Below are 18877 nucleotides of genomic sequence, written 5' to 3' on the forward strand. Positions count from 1 at the left end.
GATTTCTTTAACGAGAAACAATCCATTGGTAAACATAGCATACTTTCCTGCGTGGTGAATACAAAATTTAAAATGAAATCTAAATATTCGAATGAACTTACAAATAAACTTAAGACATTGCCTCAAATAAATAGTGTCTCAGGATTGTTGCCACACTTTTCTCTTCAGATTAAGATTAATATCTTAATGTCTGCCAAAAAGTTTCTGTGATTTACCAAAACAGTTTAAATAGTTTAAACTTGGTTCTTTCTCAATCAAAGTTAATGCCTTTTCTTGTTAAAATTGAATTATTTGTGGAATTTAAATTTAATTTCAAGTTTCATTTAACTAAAATGTATGACGAGCGACGTGAGACGAGAGGAAGAGAGAGAGATGGAGAGAGAGATAGATAGAGAGAGCATCATTTGTCATACTTTGAGCAGTTGTTGTAGTGGTAGACAGGATACGTTTTACCCCCTCACCTTTTCGCATGATAGCCAACTTGTTTTCTAATTGATTTATGAACTGTAACCGATTTTAATTTTTCTCCCCATCCCTCGAGAAGCAACACAAAATTTCTATCTCTCTTTGCATTTTCAGAATCTCTTTTATGCGTGCTGTGGCACATTGAAAGCCGATAAGCAAAATGAAGGCAAATTTCCTTCTCTCTCCCCCTCCATCTATCGCTCGCTACGTAAATCCAAATGTAAGTCCCTTTTTGCCTGCTCCTGCTCCTGCTCCTGCTCCTACTCCTCGTGGCAAGTGAGCCCAACCCTTTCATTTTGTTTGTCACATTCCTTGCCTAATGCTGGAATTTCAATTTTAAAGACTAAACTTGATTACACGCGACTCACTGAGCAGCTAGCAAGAAGGATGGGGGATGGATGGCATAAGGCAGGGGCTTTAACTTTGGTCCTGGTATAGTGTAGTGTGTGTGTGTGTGTGCCAGGAATGAGGGTAGTTGCCCTATTGTCTTGGCTGCTGCTGTGCTCTGTGCGGGCATTTCTCGCATGAGCTGCTTAAAGTAACTTTTTTCTATGTGGATCAAAGTGACATAAGTTTACTTCGTCTTCGTCTTCGACTTCAACTTTGACTTATTCCTGATACTCTCCCCAACACCCCCGCACGGGCAAGCAACTTAAAAAAGTTTTTTAATGTAATTAAAACGGGATAATGGCTAAAATGTGGCATCCAACTTTAAACTGGGCTAAGCTTTAAGAGCAAATCAGTGTTTCCCCCATTGCCCCACTCAGCTCACTCACTTTGCCAGTCGCCGACTATCTCTCGTTCCCATAGTCCGGGGGCTCACACACGTGCTCGTTGCGCCATAAAGTGCTCAAGTTACTTGAGCAGGGATTACCATGCCCTTAACTACCCCCATCCCAGCTGAGTGGTCGCAGTAGCAGAGTAGTTGGGGTCCTTCTCAGGCCATTTTTGTGTTGGTTTGCTTTTTTGACGATCTTCTTGGACCTAACGCGACGTATGCGTCAAAAAAAAAAAAAAAAACAACAAGTAACGAAGAAGAAGCAAAGTTTAACATTTTCCAAATGCTGCGAATTTTCTTTCTTTCTTTCAGTATTTTTTTTTTTTTTTTTTTTTACGCAAAAACCAACTACACACAAGGACATAGACACAGGGCAGAGGCACAGCCGATGAGGTGAGGGGCAGGAGAGGGTGAGAAGGACAGGGACAGGATATGCGGACGGTCGCACAGACGAGGCGGAAGCACGGACAAACAAACGGATAAGAAGAAGGCAAGGCAGAGACAGCGGGACGAGGAACAAAACGAATGAAACAGAGAACTAGGGAAACGAAACGAAAACGTATCGTACGTACGTACGTACATTGGGGAAGATAAGCGCACAGAGTGTGGCGCTGATAACACAAATTCTGGGTCCTGCCAGAGGGTGGGTGAGGTTTTTGGGGGGAATTTTAACATTTTAGAGAAAATACGAAACGAGAAATTTCGAACGTTGAAACGAATTGGAGAATCTGGTAGGAGGCGGCAAGAAGTATGAGGACAACAAGGCGGATGGCTGCTTTCGAGGGGGGGATCCAGTGTGTGTGTGTGTGTGTGTGTGTGTAAGTAGTAGCTAGTGCGGCGCGGAGGAACGAATGGTGGAACGAAACAATTTGTAATTTATTTGCGAAGCGTGCGATGCTGTGCGAAAAAGTTGAGGCAGCTGCCAAAGGCGTAGCCATAGCCAAAGACTCGACTTTGGCCAAATAAGAGAGACACAGAAGGCTGAAACCGAAACGAAACTGAGACTCTATGCTAAGGCCTCACACACACACTCAGTAGTAGAAGAAGAAGAAGCAGCACACACACATTCTGTTAGAAAGGCAACGCGTGGGTCGCATTTGGTTGGGTGGGTGGCCTTTTCGGTTTGGTCTTTGTAAATTGAGGCAGCAACAGCAGCAGGCACAGGAACGACCGAACGAACGAACGTTCATACACATACACACACACATATATATGCACAGCATGCTGGCATTGGGGATGTCCTGGCATCCTTTAGAAGCGACACCCAAGTTGCCTCTGAGCCGGCACTTTAAACAAAATATAAAAAAAAAAAAACAGGCAACTTTAAGATTTAAAGAGATTCAATGCGATTTGCATGACATTTCAAAATAAAAAGAAAAGGAAAACCTCAAAAGTGGATGGGGGGGCAAAAGGTTAAAGTGGATTTAGCATTATATTCGAGAATTAAGGTCTAGCTTTAGCTGGAAAAACATTTTGCTAATTCTAATGATATATAAATGTCGATTGGGTTTAACTTAAATATCAAACACATAGAATTAGAGTGAATGACTAGTTTGATTGATGTTTTCTTTCGATTGATTGTGATCTTTTGAGGGTTGCTGACTTAAACTAGCCAAGAGAAGGGCCTAGATAATTAGACAAAGTCTTATTGTCAATGAAGTTATCTATAAGTAGGAGTTAAGCAGTTAAGAAGATCCTGGATAGATAGTTAGAATCTCTCAACTGAAGGGGAAAACTCTTCTAACAAAAAGAGAACCATTCCAGGACTCAGCTAATTCTTAATGCCACACAAAGACCACAAGACTTAAGACCAAAAGCCAAATTTTGATTATATTTAAGAAGAAAAAACATATTCTTGGGTCTTCAAAAACCTCGATAATAATAATTTTTAATATCAACTAAGTACTTATAATCGCAAAAAGTATTAGTGGATAAACAACTTTTGGTGCAAAGGAAATTCCAAAGTAGGTTTTGTTAGATGCTATGGATGTTATACCTCTGGATCACCCTCCTGGATCCATTCCAACTTAATATACATAGGTAAAATAAAGTCGAAATATTTTCCACATAGACGAATCCAAGAGAGTAAGAAAGAAGAAAATCGTTTCCATGTGGTCTGAACACCCCCCAAAAAAAGTAAATTGTAAGCTTAACAAAGCTTTTGTCCTTAAATTAGTTGTAATTCCCAACTCATTTTAGTCACTGCTGTTCTGGAGTTCTTAAGTGAAAACTGCTGATGATGGAACTTGGTAGTTCTAAAAATATGAGTATGGAAAACCTGCTCCCCTCTTTGACTTTAAACTGGCTTAAAGCTAAGATTTGCTCTACATTTGATCCGACTCCTTCCTAACATAGTTTCTGTATCTGTTCCTGATCAGTTGAGTACGTAATCGGAAACTTAAGCCTTTTGGATTGTCATATTCCATCTACCTAAAGAATGAATTATTTTCTTTGAGATGGAAAAATAAACGTAAAACTTAAAAATTTTAAATTTAAAGGTTCAGATAAACGGAAATTAAAGAGTTTAAAAGTATTTGCCCTTTCAATGTAAGTAATTAAAAATATCTAAGATAAAATTTCATCTAAACTCTAGAATCTACAAACTTAATTTCGTCTCCTGAAACTCGAAATGTTTTAAGAGCTACAAAAATATTGTTGGATTTTTCAAAAATTTATTTAATTGTGTTTTTTTTTTTTTGTTTTGTTATTCTTTTCTTTCTTGTTTGCTATCATTATAATAATGCCTTTAAAACTTTTATGTTTATGCTTTACAATTTTTTGAATACAAGTTTTCAATGTGTGTGTGTGTGTGTTTGTTTGTTGTTGTTGTGTGCCTTTTAATTCGTTTTGTTGTTGTTCTTCTTGTTTGATGTTTTAGCCAACATTGATTTATGCTTAAGCCCAGCTAGCCATTCATTTATTATTACATAAACTATGAATTTAAATGGTTAATATAAGCTTGAAAATGTTTGTTCTTGTTGGAAGTTTTTTTTTTTTCTTTTTGTATATACATATATATATAATATATTTTGACTATATTGTATATATATTTACTCAGTCGGCAGTTTTAATTGTTTTCTATTGCGGTGAATGTTTGTTTTTTTGTTCGATTTTCTTCTATTCGAGTCATCAAATTGTTTGTGTTTGTTGGAATTTATCTCAAAATACAAATATATTTGTTTGTTTAAGCACATCTAAAGTTTTCATAATTCTTCAAATATAATTGATTCATATCAAAAATTGCTAATTATTATTGTTTATGTAAGGTAAGTACAAAAAATTGTTTAGCTATTGGTAATTATTATTGTGTAATTGTTTTCGGCTGATCTATCGGAAGAGAGACAGACTGAGAGAATATGTTCATGGGAATTCTCTCAATCAATTTATTTCTCTAAGCATAAACCAAAATATTTTCTATATATGTACTTATATATTGGTTGAATTTGTGTATTTTGATAACTATTAATCAGTCTTGTATACAGAAAATAAAGCAAAAAATAATAATAATTAGTACAAAACATTATAAATGAGATATATTATTAAACAATTACATGATGAAAGCAAATTATAATCAAACAAATTGTCTATACTTCATGCTCATTTCGTTGTCCAATTGGCATTTTGTCTAGGGAGGGGGATTCGCGCGAATTTTTGTAAATTATAAATTGAGATTGGCTTAAGACTTAATAAAATTATATTTCAATTTGACACTTAAAAATCAATTGTGGAGATATATGTGTATATCGATTATCTGCATTTTTTACACTTGCAGCATAATAATTCAATAAATTAGGGTGATATAATTATTAAATATATATACTAATTATATACAGGGTTGCACGTGTGTGTGTTGGAACTTCACTTAAATGCATTTTGCGCGGACTTTCTTTTTGTCATCTCTTTTTTTTTCTCTGGAAGTCACTTAGAATGGGGCGGGGAGCAGCGGAATATCGCCTAATACTTAATCGAACAAGAATTTAAAAAAAAATATATATATAATAATAGTAAACTTAAGAATAATCCAAATATTAGAATGGGATTATACCCAATTTACAATTTTGCTGATTTTTCGTGTGTGTTTGTGTTTTTTGTTTAGGCCTAACATTAGAATTTACAATTTTTAAGGATACAGAGAGAGGGGCAAAAGGAATTATAGTGAGGGAGGACGTGGGGGAGGGAATATCAAAATATATTTAGCGAGTAACGAGTGTAAGTGGCGAGTGGCTAGCTTAACTCCGACTATCATTACTCTCGCTGAAGCTCTGCTCGCTCGATTCCCGCCTGCTGCTCACTGGCTTGGCCTTGTATTCCGTTATGAAAACAGTTACCGAATTAACGGTAACCTCACGCGTTTGTGCCGTTGATCGATCAACGTTCTTTAATCGGGCAGGATAACGCTTGTGACGCTGTCTATCGTGACCGCTCCCATGACGCGAACTGGAGCTGGAGGATTTACCATTTGGCATTGTACCGCTGGCTCCTGGCAGTGTGGCCGCCTGTTGGGCGACTAGCGCCGAATTGAGGCGTGGCTTGCGTGTTGAGGTTCCTGCAATGAAGGGCATGCACAACGGGTGGGTATGGTCGGGCTCCACAAAAGTTTCTCTTTTCGTTTCCACGCATAGAGGTTGGTCTATCTTGTGGCTGCTTACCTTTTCTGACGTCACACATTCGACACTTGAAAGCCTCCGCTGAGTTCCTGTAGGTGCAGACGCTGCAATCCCAGAAGTTCTCCTCAATTACCTTGGCTTGGCGCTTTTGTCGTCGCACGGGCGAGGATTTTTTATCCATAATGTGATTCTCTGTGTGTGTGGTGAAAGGCAAATTGCACTCTTTCTTATTTTTTTTTATTTTTCTTTTTTTTTGTGTTGGGCTAAAATAAATTGTGTGAGTTCTGTTAACTCATTTTGCGTGTGTTGACACAATTTGAGTCTGGTAACGCCGTTTGAGTATATTCGCTCAATTTGAGCCCCTGTTAACTAACGCTACCTTACTTGCCGCATTGGCGTTGCCACACGGTTAGCAATAATAGGCGCTAAAATTCAAACTCTTACTTTCTAGTATATAAATAAAGCTTTATTAATTATTAGTTATAATGATGATGCTGCCACCTACGCTGGCCCAAGGCCAAAACTACAACAACTACATATCTGTATAAAAGATTTCGTATCTTATCAGAAGCTAAACAGTGATCAGAGATCTCCGCAATTTCACTTCACACCCTGAGGATTGTAGGAGCCTAAAAAGGTATTGCATTTGCGACAATAATGATTGCCCGTGCGACAGCTTTTCATGCAATAGGGAACAAAACAAGCACAGCAGCACCATCTGAAGTCAAAGAAAGAGTTTCCATAGTAACTAGTATGAAACAAAAGTGAGGGGGGGACCGACTTACCCAATTAGACAAAGCAAACCAGCACTAAAATGTGTTCGAGAATTGGCTGTGTATGTCATTCGGGTGGTCTTTTCGACTCCACAGGCAGGACACAGCACTCTACACCGATTAGGTCCCAAATTTAAAGGTCCTACAAAAGGCAAGAGAGTTAGTACTAGATGTTCCCAACAAAAAGAAGAACTATATTTACCTGTATGCACCACTGTTGGCTCTGGTTGTTGTTGTTGTTGTTGGTAAGGTAGTTGCTGTGGTTGCAGTGCTTGGGGTTGGGGTTGAACTATTATTTGTGGAACGGCTATTGCCACATCGTATGAAGGTGGCGCCTCGACCATTACGGATGGCGTTGGCAATGGCGCTGACGGTGCTGTGGCATTATCCACTTGCGGATACAACATGGCCCTTTTCTGATCCATTGTGATCTATCTATCTAAAATGCCAAGTACGAAGTTCGGCTTTGAAACTCTCTGTGATTCAGGTTCTTTTAATTTAACAGTTGTTGTTGTAGTCTTTCCTATAAATTTGTTGTTGTTTCTCTTTTGTTTGCTTTAACAATTTTAGGTTTAAGCTCGCCTCGTCACTTTTGCTCGTTCCGTTTCGTTTCGTTTCGTCTCTTCCGCTTGGTTTTCGCTTCACAACTGGCTATAAAGTGAATTTCAAGTTTTTTGTTTTGGTTTTTTTTTTGGGCTAAGATCGCTGAGAGCGAGAGTAAAATGCGGCTAAGCTTAAAAGCTCTTATTTTTGCAGTTGAGCAATCTTTTTGGCAATTGCAAAACGCAGAAAATAAGTTTCTAAAATATATATGTATGTACATATATATGTATGAATCTTTTTGTTGTTTACACAGATTTTTGACCTAACTTAAATGGGTATATTGATTTTGTAGAAGCAGTTTGTCATTCAAAAACTATAAATTGTTAACTTAATAAGTTTATTTTGTTATTTTTTTTTAAATGTCCAAAGGTCTTACACTTTTCAATAGATGATAAACAAATATTTTTTTGTTAATGTTACTTATTTAATATTTTGTTAATATACAAAGTTCGAATTATTACTTGTAATATGAAATTAATTAAATAAGCAACATTTTTGGGTTCTTTTTTTTTAAATATCTTTAAAAAATCCTTATAAAATGTCATATTTAAGCAAATTTTTTAACTATATTCGACTACAAACATTTATTTAGGGTTAATTATCTAAAAGATCTTAATCTTTTATGATTAATGGCCAAGTACTTTCTTAACTTGAAAAGTATGTGATAGAATCTGTATGCTGGCTTAACCGGAAGGGTAAAGATAATGCGTCCAATTGCACTTGATTATGTTCTCTTGGTTTATCTTATTTATTATCCCGAGTATACTTAAAACGCTTATCATTGTTGATTTTGGCCTTATCTCTAGCTTATGAGGAGACAATTTACAGTGGATACAAAGCAAACTAAGTGAAAGCAACACTGTCCACTATCTTACAACTTTTGTTGAGTAATATTTGCTATTTTTGGCTAAGGAAAATCAACTAATTAGCACTTAAAAAACTTGAAAAGATTTAATATTTTTAGTTGTCTTTATTTACAGTGTGACTTGTTTAAGAACAATTTCAGTCATTTGCAGAAAGAGAGACTGTTAATTTTAGGAAATTTGTTCAATTTGTTCTTATCTTAGCCATGGTCCATGTTGGTTTGTTCGTTTAGAATAAGAAAAAATTGTCTTGTCCATCACATTATCAATACTTGCTTGTGGCACTTAGTCAGTTAACACTGTAAACTCCATTCAATTGCGCACATAACTGCCCAAATAATGATCGCACATGCCGCAATAATGATTCGTGTTCATGCAACTCGAGATGCAATATGGCAAACAAACACAGCAATATAATCTAAAAAGAAGCAGATGGAGGAGGAGGAGCAGCCCGGGGGAGTGGTTAACTTAGTCACCATTTAACTTGGTTAACACTTATACTTACTGAAACAGACACAAAACCAAGGCAATTAGATGAGTTCTCGAGTTGGGACGATAGGAGACACGAGTTCGTGCATAATTGTGACAATAGGGACACTGTATATCCATGGGTTCAGGTCCATATGTGGAGCCAGCTGGAACCACCACCACAGTGTGGTGTTGTGTGGTTGTTGCTGGTATTGGTGTTGGAGCTGGACCTGTCGTCGTTGCTGGCGTCGCTGTGGCCTGATCGTAACTTGGTGGTGCTCTTGTGGTCAATAAATGTACTTGTTCTTGACTTGTCGCTGCTGTGGCTATGGGAGCCTCCAAGGGCACAGATGGATAAACTTTGTCCATAGTTTTCTTTTCTTTTTTTCTACCAACTATTGGGCGTGACTCTTCCCTTGTGCTGACATAAAAACACAATAATATTGGCTTTACTCACTCTCATATCAGTTGAGTTTGTTTCAGTTCGTTCGGTTCGGTGGGACTTCTTATCATTTAAGGCCAACTCGTGGTGGAAACGTTTACACCCAAAGCAAAAATGTTAACACAACTTCGAATTGTCTGTTTGGTTTTTGTTTATTGATCGGTCTTAAACTAATCCCCGCTATAGACTCCCACAAATTTATTGCAATTGCCACAATAATGCTGAGCATTCATGCAACTAGTCACACAATATGGCAAACAGGCGAAACACCAGAGTCTGTGGGCGAATGAATCATATGTCAGTATATTAGATAAGATAATATCGAGATCACTTCCACGAGAGACATTCTCTTACCCCATCATACAGAGTAGGGCAGCCATGCAATGGGTCTTCCCACTGGGCGCATATTCCACTCGAGTCAATTTCTGAACATGGCAATGCGGACAGGTGATGAAGCAGGCATCGGGTCCCACAGGTGTAACAGTGTGATCTGAAAAAGCGAGTGGAATGCCTTAAGTTTTCCGCTATCCATTGAGATCAGCCACTCATTTACGTTGAATGATCACCACAGGTGGAACAACTGGATAGGCTTGTTGCGGATTTGTGGCCTGGGCATAGCTTGGCGGCTGCTGTCCGTGTATATATCCCCCGATCGGAGATGACTGATTGTACTGCATTACCAAAGACAACTGTCAACTGAGCACAGCTTTCCATGTTTTGAGAGGGAAACTCAAAAAAGCTTCGATCTTGAGCTTTTTACCTGCTGTTCAAGTGAGATGCTAGCGATCTTTTATCGACTGAGATAATAAAGTTTTCCGGAAACTATCAAGTTTTGGCCATTGGTCTAGAGGAGACTACTTCAAAGACTTTCTCCAATTTCTATATAGGAAGCCTTCTGGAGAGAATTGGTTCGCCTTGGCATTGTCCGGGTCTAGTTTAGATCTGGCCTAGATTAAGTTCTTTAACCAAGGTTGGGACTTCAACCGCAATATAAATGATTACTTATTAAAATCTGTTCTAGTCTTAACTCATTGGGGACTTTGAACGTACCAAAACTGGGTTCTAAGCATTATCTATGACTAACTATTTTTCTCAAATTCCTAAACAATCAATGAGAAACACTCGTGTATGTAGGTATGTACATTTCACATATTTTTATGACCAGTGTGTGTTTGAAGGTTGACTTAAAGATATGTATGGATGTACTTATAAAATTTCAAGCACGAAATATGTACATACATACGTGGAAATTTTGCTGTCGATTTACCGGGTTTTTCGATTTTCCGAGATGTCTCTGGTTCCGACCGTCCCGGATAATCAAGGTCCAACTGTATATTTGAAATTTTTACTTTTCGATATCCAAATTTTGCATGTTCTTGGTTTTGGTTTGTTTAAAATAAATAAAATAATAGATAAATAGAAAAACTTTGAAGGCGGTCAAGTCTTAAATTTGCAATTTTTTGATAATTTCTAGTATAAACCTTTTAGAATACAGCACCAAATCTTTAAAACATTTGTTTTTTCCCCTGCTAAGGTTGGTCCTAGAGAAAGGCAACTTTTGGAAATCAGTTGAAAATAATCCAATGATAAAAATTATCAAAAGTCTTAACTTGGCGAACCAGTAATTCTGCCGGTTTCTTAAAAATTTATAAATTTCAAGGCTCTACTTTTTTGGGCCAATTTTCGCAAAAAATGTTAGAGCTAAAACTTTTCAAAAAGGTTAGAAATGTTTCAAAATATAAGACAGCTTCCAGAAATGCTTATAGACTCTAAAAGTATGTGTATATTCTTTCCACAGGGGCATATCCTTTTTGCATTGTCGCTGTTTTGTCGAAAATTTCACCGTTTTTGTCGAGCGGGATATTGAAATGCGGTGTTGTACAACTTCACATCACACACACACTACGAAGCCCGAGCATGTACCGATGAGGGTACACATATATAAAAAGAACGAAAGAACTTCTGTAGTCCGTGCCAGACTCAAGTATTTTCGTACGCACGTTCGGGTTTTTGCTGAAGTTTTCTGGTGTTGCATGACTAGACTAGCGTTTGCAATCAAAACCTGTAATACGTTTGTCCCATCTGCGTATGTGTTGTATGGTTGAATAAAAATAGGTTTCGATGTTCATTATGATGTTCATTATGATGATGTTTGATGTTCATTATGAGGCTATTGTTCTCGTCCTTGAACTTATCTTTTTTTTTTTTGTCATACAATTATTGTATATCAAACAATTCATAACTTTATTTATATTTTGTGTGATAAACTGAATTATGTGCATAGGAAACATTTTGATAATTAAAAAAACATTTACAGAGAAAATTTTTGTTTTGTTAATGTAATACAATTAAGTACTTTTAGTGATAAGTTTAATTCTGATAGGAACCCAAATAGGCGCCACAGCTGCTGCAGGAATGTTGGGCACTCTGGCAGGAGTCGACACAATACGGAATACAGGCACAGCAACAGCCACTGAAAACCACATTAAAACATATTAAAAGTTAAACAAAAACAAAATGGAGAATTTTGAACTTACCCCACCAGACAAATACCAAGAGCGAACAGATGCGTCTTGGTGCTGGCGTCATATTTCACAGTGGACACTTGACGGGCATGACATGAGGGGCAAGTAGCCATTGTGGGCACACTGCCCAATTGATTGACGACTGGCACTTCATCTGCACAAAAGAGCAATGATATCATCGGATAATATCATAATATCTAACAAATATCTTAATCTTAAGTATTATATATATTTTAAATTAAAATTAACGTTTTTGGGGTTCATTGGTTAAAGTATTTTTAATTGACCGAATTTTTATTTAAAATTTCATTTTAATAGGCCAGGGCCGGACTTAGCAGTGCCATGCTTCCACCAAAAAGAGAGAGAGAGAGAGCGAGAGGGGCTCTCAAAAAAGAAAATCGACTTCTGAAAACGGTAAATTCTTTACTAATCCAAAACATATATAATTATACCCTTGCAGAGGGTATTATAAAATTGGTCAGATGTTTGTAACGCACAGAAGGAGACGTTTCCGACCCCATAAAGTATATATATTCTTGATCAGCATGAGAAGCTAAGTCGATATAGCCATGTCCGTCTGTCCGTCTGTCCGTCTGTCCGTCTGTCCGTCGGTGCGTACGCGTTTTACTCAGCCATCTTAAGAGCTATCGGGATGAAATTTTTTTTGGGAGCTTTTTTTTTACCCGGGTGAGATAAAGTATGAAAATCTTTGGGATCGGACTACTATATCATATAGCTCTGGAACAAAAATTTTTGCAAAAATTGGAGTATCCCCATGAAATTTACCAATATAATAGAATTTGATATAAAATCTCAGATCCCAAAATTTGACCCTGATCGGATAAATAGAACACAAGTTACAGTCTATATAAATCGGTTCAATCGCTGCCGGCAGCTCTGCTTGCTGCCTACTACGTCACCATCTGTTAACAGAGCACATGCATACACACACAGACGCAACGCTACATAAACTGTATGTGTATGCGTGCGTTGCTTTGCTTAGGGAATGAGGGAAGAAGAAGAACAAATTGTACATAGTATGAAGAGTAAAATTGTTTTGTTTGTATATTAATGAATTGAGTTGCAGAAAAGAAATTTTGAACATGTGAAATTATTATTGTCAAGGACTGCAAGGGTATATAAACTTCGGCATAGCCGAATTTAACTTCTTTGATATTTTTTTAGATCTAATTTAATTCAAATTTAAAAAACTCTCAACTACGAAGCCTCCAACTGTACGGATTCGTCACTTCGAAATTTGTTAATTTGTTTTAAAATCATTTAATCCTAGCTATAGATTCGAAAATCTTAAGTTTAGAATTTGATATGTATAACGAAAGTGACAAATGTCGAAATGACACTATCCTTTTCGTAGGGCGTTGTCAGGTTTGGGTAGGTGAGGGCAACAAGTCAACTACAACTTTTACGTAGGGGAATCCCCTAAATTAAATACTGTGAAAAATAATAATTTTGTATCACATTTAAAAATTAATTGACAATTAAAATGAAATTGTCCAACTTTCCGGAATCGTAAACGATGTTCCATTGTAACTTTAATCCAACCCCTCATGACACTAGAAATTATTACATCACAAACAGGAAAACCTTGACCGTAACTGCGAACCCTTTCTGCTGACTCTTTCTCATTAGCCATCATCATGGGCATATAACAACAACAACTCACTTTGGACTATATAAACAGGTGGCTGTTGGCCCACTATCACAGCGGGTTGTAAATGAATAGGCGGAGAAGTACTTTGGGTAGTGGGTCCCTCCAGCGGTATCATTGTGGGTGCAGTAGCCGACGCTATGTCGCCATATTGAGGCGGGGAGTCGCCCATTTGTCGCTGATTATCCAATGCTGGATAGACATTATTTTTTGATGACATGACACCCAAAGAGTTGAAAATGATTCTTTGCGATTTTTTTGCGTTTCTTTCCGCTCTGAGTGACCGAAGCGTACGGCAAACTACACCAGACTGGGGATAAAATTTTGACTCGCCTTTAGTAATTGTTTAGAAACATTTCAATTATCCAGTGGTCCCTGTGTGTGTGTGTTTGTGTCTATGTGTGTTTGGAATTTCAGTGTTTGTGGCTATTTTGATATAAAGCACATCTTAAGTCCTAATAGATTTCACTATCAATTGTTCAATTGTTGCCCTAGAAAATCGCAAACAAACATTTCAAATGTTAACAAGAAAAGGGCGTAGCCAATGCTTTGTAATTTTTATTTTTGTTTGTTTATAATGTGCCAATTCTTTATTTGAAGAATATTTTATAATGGCAATGAATCATTAAATAAGGTACTTTTTTTTTTTCATTTTAATCTTTGAGAGCTTTTATGGCTTAGTTTAGTTGGCCGCCTTTCCAAGAAATTGATTGCAGCTAGTGCAATAATGATCCAAACTTTGACAACTCTTCAGGCAATAGGGCAATGGAACTAGACAAAGTAACCTGGAAAAAGTTGGAAATTGATCTAGATAGGACAAATTGATTAACTGTACTCTCTCTCTCTCTTACCCTGTTAGACAGAAGGCCAGGGCAAAGAAATGAGTGTATCGGGTGACACGTTTCTTAATGCACGTCTCCATGATCATTTGGCAGTACTTGCACTGCATACGCTGGGGCACAGGACCCAGCAGGGCTTCTTAGAGAAAGGAGCATCTAAACTTAGCTGACAATAGCTATGGAATCCACTTACCATTGGAGTTAATAACCAACACAGGTGGTTGGGCCGGTGGAGCACTAATGGGAGCCAAGGAGTAGCAAGACTTTTCCATTTTACCAAATTTACTGCGAGTAAACTAACCGATATGAGAGTCATGGGTTTTTATAGGCACTTCTATAAAGGCCACGTATCCTTTGGCCTGGACTTGGATTAATAGCAAGCCATTAGGATGCTTTCAAATTAGAGGCTAATTATATTGAAAGTTTTTCTATTTTATTAAAATCTTTGTGAACAAATTTTTTGCTTTAACATCAAAAGATTGCATAAGATTGATGGTGATAAATTAAGTAAATTAGTGACATTTCATTACGAACTGCTAGCCAACAGTTGGGAGAAAAGCCAGATCCTTTGCCTGATCCTCTTAACGTTCATAGGTGCCGACAAACGCATTACAAGAGGGGCAAAAATGTTCCGTATTCCTGGCACATTGGGTACAGTAGAGGCAACAGGCACATGGCCAAAGGCTGCAATAGAAAACAAACGAAATGTACTTTCATTGACCATTTCCAAGGATTTAAATACTCCTTACCAGGTCAGACACATAATGAGTGCAATCAAATGGGTTTTTGTGGTGGCTTTGGGTTCCGTTCGGGTCACCACCTGCTGATGGCAACTGGGACAGACCACATTGACGGGTTCGGGACCAACCGGTTGGGTTGACATCTTGATAAAATCTGCAAATAAAAAATCCCCAGCACAAAAAGGGAAACGACGAATGCTTTGATTAATCTACTGCATTTTGGAATAACCTTGCATTAGATTGGCTTTGCGTGTCCATGAACACGACATTAACTCGAATGTCACACCGTCAAAACCGTCAATTATAATTGCAATAACTCGATGTTTCCATTCAGATAATTGTTCGCCCTTGTTTTATTTTTTCACTTTATCCATTCCAATCGGCAAGCTTATGATGTCATCATAGCCAAATGCCACATGCCACACAGAGAGAATTTTTGGGGTTGATAAAGTCACCTGCTTCTCCTTCTTCTTCAGTTTGTTATACTCTCATTGCTTTTTGGCGAAAGTTATTCTTAAATATGTATACAAATGTCTCCTATTATCGTTATGGACTGTCTCAGGGTGTGGTTATGGCCTTTATTTCAACGCGTGCCTCTTGGTTATTTGTTTTCCGCATTGTCCCTGCCACATAAAACCCGACTCCAACGAATATTTCATCCTTCCATTTAACCACTTTGCTGTTAATTATTGAAATAAAATTATGTTGAGCATCATTTACACACACCTTAATTAATTTGTTCGATCTCTCTTAAGAAGTTTTTTGATTTTAAGTAGCACTTTGAGTACTTGTTGCTATCCGTTTGACAAGCGAAAGTTATTTAAAAGTCTCGTGCGCCAACCCGTCGAAGGGGAGCGACAGAAATTTTAGTAGTCAACATGTTGGGCAACCCCGCAACATTATCGAACGCAACATGTTGCCAACACGAAACCGAACAAGGGGAATCACAGAGATAAGCTGAAACCGAAAGCTGCAAAAAGTCGGTTACAGATCATGAAAGTGTTGATACAGGCAGTTATTGAAAACAATTAAGTATGTATTTCCAACATTTTTGTTTTTCCATATACAAAATGTGGAATGTATTTATTTACAAGTGTAAAAAACGGCGTCAAATTAATTTGTTTATACATGTGTAATATTTCTATTATGGCAATCAAATTTTACGCTCATCTAATGTAAACATTGGAAAGGGATTAACAGGTGACTGGAACAGGCACTTAAATATTTTAGATTACTTGAAATTACCTAAACGGCAAGGGTTTTTACGTAGCAATAGGCACTAAGTTTTTAGTATGTGTGACTACCAGAATTATACATATATGTACATATGTATTTACAGCTATAAATAACAAATTTAAACCTTCATGGAAATTTCAAAAACAATCCAACACAATATGGTTGCAAAACTAAACTATCTACATATGTACATATAAACATTAACAATTTGTTTATAAACAATTCAATTGGTGTGTGTCTTTGTATGTTTGTACTTCAAGTACAAATGAAATATATACATATGTATATTATTTATTTTTCATAATATTTTTTTGGTTTTTTTGCTTCACCATGGAAAAGTATTTTAAGTAGATACAAAAGTTTTTCCAAATGTTTTTCTTTTTGCTAAGTAAAACATGGAAGAAATCTTATTTATACTTATGTATATGTATGTGGAATTTGCAAATGGCTGTGTGTGTGTATACATTTTGTGTTGTTTATGTATGTGTGGGTATATAAGTTGAGTTGTTTATAGTGTAGCCAGCTTAGAAACTGCCCAGGCAAGCCTTGCAGTTGGGGCAATATTGAGAGGTTCTGTAGCACCAATTGCAGCAGCAAGGCAAACAGACACACGGCCACCAACTGTGTGGAGGGACAAGAGATTGTTATCATTGGAAATTTGATTACTCATTCATTTTTTTCGTTGATACTCACAAACAGAGACAAAGGAGTCCGGCCAATAGCCAAGTATTGCAAGTGGCATGTCGTTCGACAGTGACACGGACACGTGCATGACAATGGGGACAGGTCATACCCGGCCCGGTAGGAGCATTCATCACCACAGTGTTGTGATGGACAACAGTCTGCGGTTGGATGACAGTTGGTGGCGGTGGCGACTGCACCATCTGCTGATACTGGTAAGGATTTGGGGCCGGTGACTCTTGTATCTGTTGATATTGATACGGATTCGGAGGCGGCGGCGAACTCGATTGCATTGGCTCTTCCGGTGGCGGGGCAGTGGGGCTGTCACCCAACTCCGCATACGAAGGCGGTGGTGGATAAAGCTTTTTGTTCTCCATAGTAGCTCAGATTTGTAACTGCGTCAAACAAATGTTTTTGTCGTTAAAGTCAATGTGTTTTTTTTTTTTATATTTCTCGTTTCTGCACGTTTCACTGGAAATCCGTTTTTGTCACCGGTTGAAGTTGAAATGAAATGAAAGCGAATAAGAATTGCATTTGCTTTCCGTGGAGTGTCTGAGGTACAGGTAAGAAAGAGACAACTATATCTCGGCTCGATCAGAGAGTGGAACGATAATAAAAAGGAATTCACAACTACTCGTCGACTCGATAATACCCTTTAAACAATAATTGCAACTAGTGCAATATACTTGAGCTTTTGCATTTTAGTTTAAGTGATTAGTAAAGATTAAAACAGACAGCTTTTCTTTTTTTTTTTCTCTCGTGCGTTGTCTGAGCTTGTCGACTGACTGTAAGTAAGTGCAACAGCATGCCACAAGCAAGACAAAAACAAAATACTGGGTATCAAAGAAAACAATGTAAACAATTGTGGCCAGTAAACAAGTATCGATTATTCCATTATCGATAGTCATTTTTTCATAATTCAAGAACTTTTTCGAAATGGCATTAAAACAGTTACATTTCTTTCGTAACAAATATTTAAAAGTAACAAAGTTTAAAAAGAACAATTTTCAATCAAATCACTTATGCCTCCTGTGTAACGGCAAAATTTAAAACCATAAACATTTCCTATTAATTAATTACTTATAAAAGTCACTAATTTTTTCTTAATGCCAATCCTTTCAAGATGAGTAACATAAGAAACGTCAAAAAAGTCTTCACCTCCAATCGTCTGCCCAGAAAACGTTACGTAAGTACGTAAGTTAATAATGACAACTGTTTCGTGGAAAAGGGGAGTAAACTAAAAAAATGACGTCACCATCTCAGCTTTCACGCACACTTTAATGGAATTTGTAACTGACGACAGGGAGAGAGACAAATGCCAGTACTTTTAATCAGCAATTAAGAATCTAAATTCTGCATAATCTTGGTCTTAAAAATGTTGACTAAGTTCTCTATAATCTATTCAACATGGCGCTATATGTCGGAACACGGTTAAGGACCCACGATACCTTTTGGGTTCAACCCTGATAAGTTTGGCAAAGTACAAGAGAAATTTAACACACATAAAGGTACTTATATTAAATTTCTTTTAATTTTCTGCATACAATTACATATGTAGTTGAAATACAATTTTCATTAACTAATTTGTGCGGAAAAAAAAACTTTTTTATCGAGACTGTAACTAAAAATAATGATTACAAAATTAGTAATAAATTTGGAAATTCATAATAATACGAAATTAACAGTAATTAAAAATAAAATGTTTTTTTTTTATATCTTTTGATATTTTTCTTGATTTGTACAGGGATTATTATTAATATATTTTTATGAGAAAAACCGATCAAAAAATTAAGATTTTTTGACCTAAATACTTCAAAGACTCACATATTTTTGACAGACCGACATTTTAATATATACTATATATTATATAGTATAATACGGTTATAACGACTCTCAAGATATCGGAAGTCACTTTAACCGTCGAGAGCAAAAAATAAAAAAACCATGTTCCCCATCGGTTTTTGAATAACAATAATAAATATTTTAACCAAAACAAATAATTTTAAATATTTAATAATTTTTAATCCTTTTTTTAAAAGCGTTTTTAAAAAACATTTGCTGATCGTTAAGCTCAATATTCAGAATTTCAAAAGCCTCAATTACTCTTTTCGTTTTTAAAATCTGCTTGGAATGAACTGTTGATACTGATAAATATATAAACTTCTAAAATGTTTGGCATTATATTGCT

At 36.8% G+C, this 18877-nt stretch overlaps 7 protein-coding genes across 9 annotated transcripts; all 7 read right to left on the bottom strand.

Moving 5' to 3' along the window:
- Positions 1 to 5219: 5219 nt before the first annotated feature.
- On the bottom strand, positions 5220 to 6147 carry RYBP (ring and YY1 binding protein). The gene is made up of 2 exons (XM_068289280.1): positions 5893 to 6147; positions 5220 to 5789 (listed from the first exon to the last, which is right to left on the bottom strand). The coding sequence occupies exons 1-2, from the start codon at positions 6029 to 6031 to the stop codon at positions 5473 to 5475; spliced, it is 456 nt and encodes a 151-aa protein (XP_068145381.1). The 5' UTR covers positions 6032 to 6147; the 3' UTR covers positions 5220 to 5472.
- A 147-nt stretch (positions 6148 to 6294) lies between these two features.
- On the bottom strand, positions 6295 to 7461 carry LOC137577304 (lipopolysaccharide-induced tumor necrosis factor-alpha factor homolog). The gene is made up of 3 exons (XM_068290736.1): positions 6826 to 7461; positions 6636 to 6765; positions 6295 to 6568 (listed from the first exon to the last, which is right to left on the bottom strand). The coding sequence occupies exons 1-3, from the start codon at positions 7046 to 7048 to the stop codon at positions 6451 to 6453; spliced, it is 471 nt and encodes a 156-aa protein (XP_068146837.1). The 5' UTR covers positions 7049 to 7461; the 3' UTR covers positions 6295 to 6450.
- A 526-nt stretch (positions 7462 to 7987) lies between these two features.
- LOC137577085 (lipopolysaccharide-induced tumor necrosis factor-alpha factor homolog) lies at positions 7988 to 9024 on the bottom strand. The gene is made up of 2 exons (XM_068290465.1): positions 8595 to 9024; positions 7988 to 8507 (listed from the first exon to the last, which is right to left on the bottom strand). The coding sequence occupies exons 1-2, from the start codon at positions 8924 to 8926 to the stop codon at positions 8402 to 8404; spliced, it is 438 nt and encodes a 145-aa protein (XP_068146566.1). The 5' UTR covers positions 8927 to 9024; the 3' UTR covers positions 7988 to 8401.
- Positions 9025 to 9132: 108 nt separating this feature from the next.
- On the bottom strand, positions 9133 to 9707 carry LOC137577087 (lipopolysaccharide-induced tumor necrosis factor-alpha factor). The gene is made up of 3 exons (XM_068290466.1): positions 9553 to 9707; positions 9354 to 9489; positions 9133 to 9275 (listed from the first exon to the last, which is right to left on the bottom strand). Exons 1-3 carry the CDS (start codon positions 9674 to 9676, stop codon positions 9170 to 9172), a joined length of 366 nt encoding a protein of 121 aa, XP_068146567.1. The 5' UTR covers positions 9677 to 9707; the 3' UTR covers positions 9133 to 9169.
- A 1509-nt stretch (positions 9708 to 11216) lies between these two features.
- On the bottom strand, positions 11217 to 13493 carry LOC137577302 (lipopolysaccharide-induced tumor necrosis factor-alpha factor-like). Its single transcript, XM_068290734.1, has 3 exons — positions 13209 to 13493; positions 11537 to 11678; positions 11217 to 11472 (listed from the first exon to the last, which is right to left on the bottom strand). The coding sequence occupies exons 1-3, from the start codon at positions 13411 to 13413 to the stop codon at positions 11370 to 11372; spliced, it is 450 nt and encodes a 149-aa protein (XP_068146835.1). The 5' UTR covers positions 13414 to 13493; the 3' UTR covers positions 11217 to 11369.
- Positions 13494 to 13875: 382 nt separating this feature from the next.
- LOC137575696 (lipopolysaccharide-induced tumor necrosis factor-alpha factor homolog) lies at positions 13876 to 14304 on the bottom strand. Its single transcript, XM_068288331.1, has 3 exons — positions 14226 to 14304; positions 14045 to 14168; positions 13876 to 13978 (listed from the first exon to the last, which is right to left on the bottom strand). Exons 1-3 carry the CDS (start codon positions 14302 to 14304, stop codon positions 13876 to 13878), a joined length of 306 nt encoding a protein of 101 aa, XP_068144432.1.
- Positions 14305 to 14432: 128 nt separating this feature from the next.
- LOC137577330 (lipopolysaccharide-induced tumor necrosis factor-alpha factor homolog) lies at positions 14433 to 17222 on the bottom strand. Of its 3 annotated transcripts, none has more exons than XM_068290763.1 (3): positions 16702 to 16918; positions 14782 to 14926; positions 14433 to 14716 (listed from the first exon to the last, which is right to left on the bottom strand). In XM_068290763.1, exons 1-3 carry the CDS (start codon positions 16778 to 16780, stop codon positions 14614 to 14616), a joined length of 327 nt encoding a protein of 108 aa, XP_068146864.1. In that variant the 5' UTR covers positions 16781 to 16918; the 3' UTR covers positions 14433 to 14613. The 3 variants fall into 3 exon arrangements, with proteins under 3 accessions (XP_068146864.1, XP_068146865.1, XP_068146863.1); XM_068290764.1 differs by lacking the exon at positions 16702 to 16918 and adding an exon at positions 15499 to 15610; XM_068290762.1 differs by lacking the exons at positions 14433 to 14716; positions 14782 to 14926 and adding an exon at positions 15806 to 16629 and having other exon boundaries at positions 16702 to 17222.
- Between the last annotated feature and the right edge of the window lie 1655 nt (positions 17223 to 18877).

This window comes from Drosophila tropicalis, unplaced genomic scaffold (genome assembly GCF_018151085.1).
Source record: "Drosophila tropicalis isolate 14030-0801.00 unplaced genomic scaffold, ASM1815108v1 contig_593, whole genome shotgun sequence".
NCBI classification, from domain to species: domain Eukaryota; kingdom Metazoa; phylum Arthropoda; class Insecta; order Diptera; family Drosophilidae; genus Drosophila; species Drosophila tropicalis.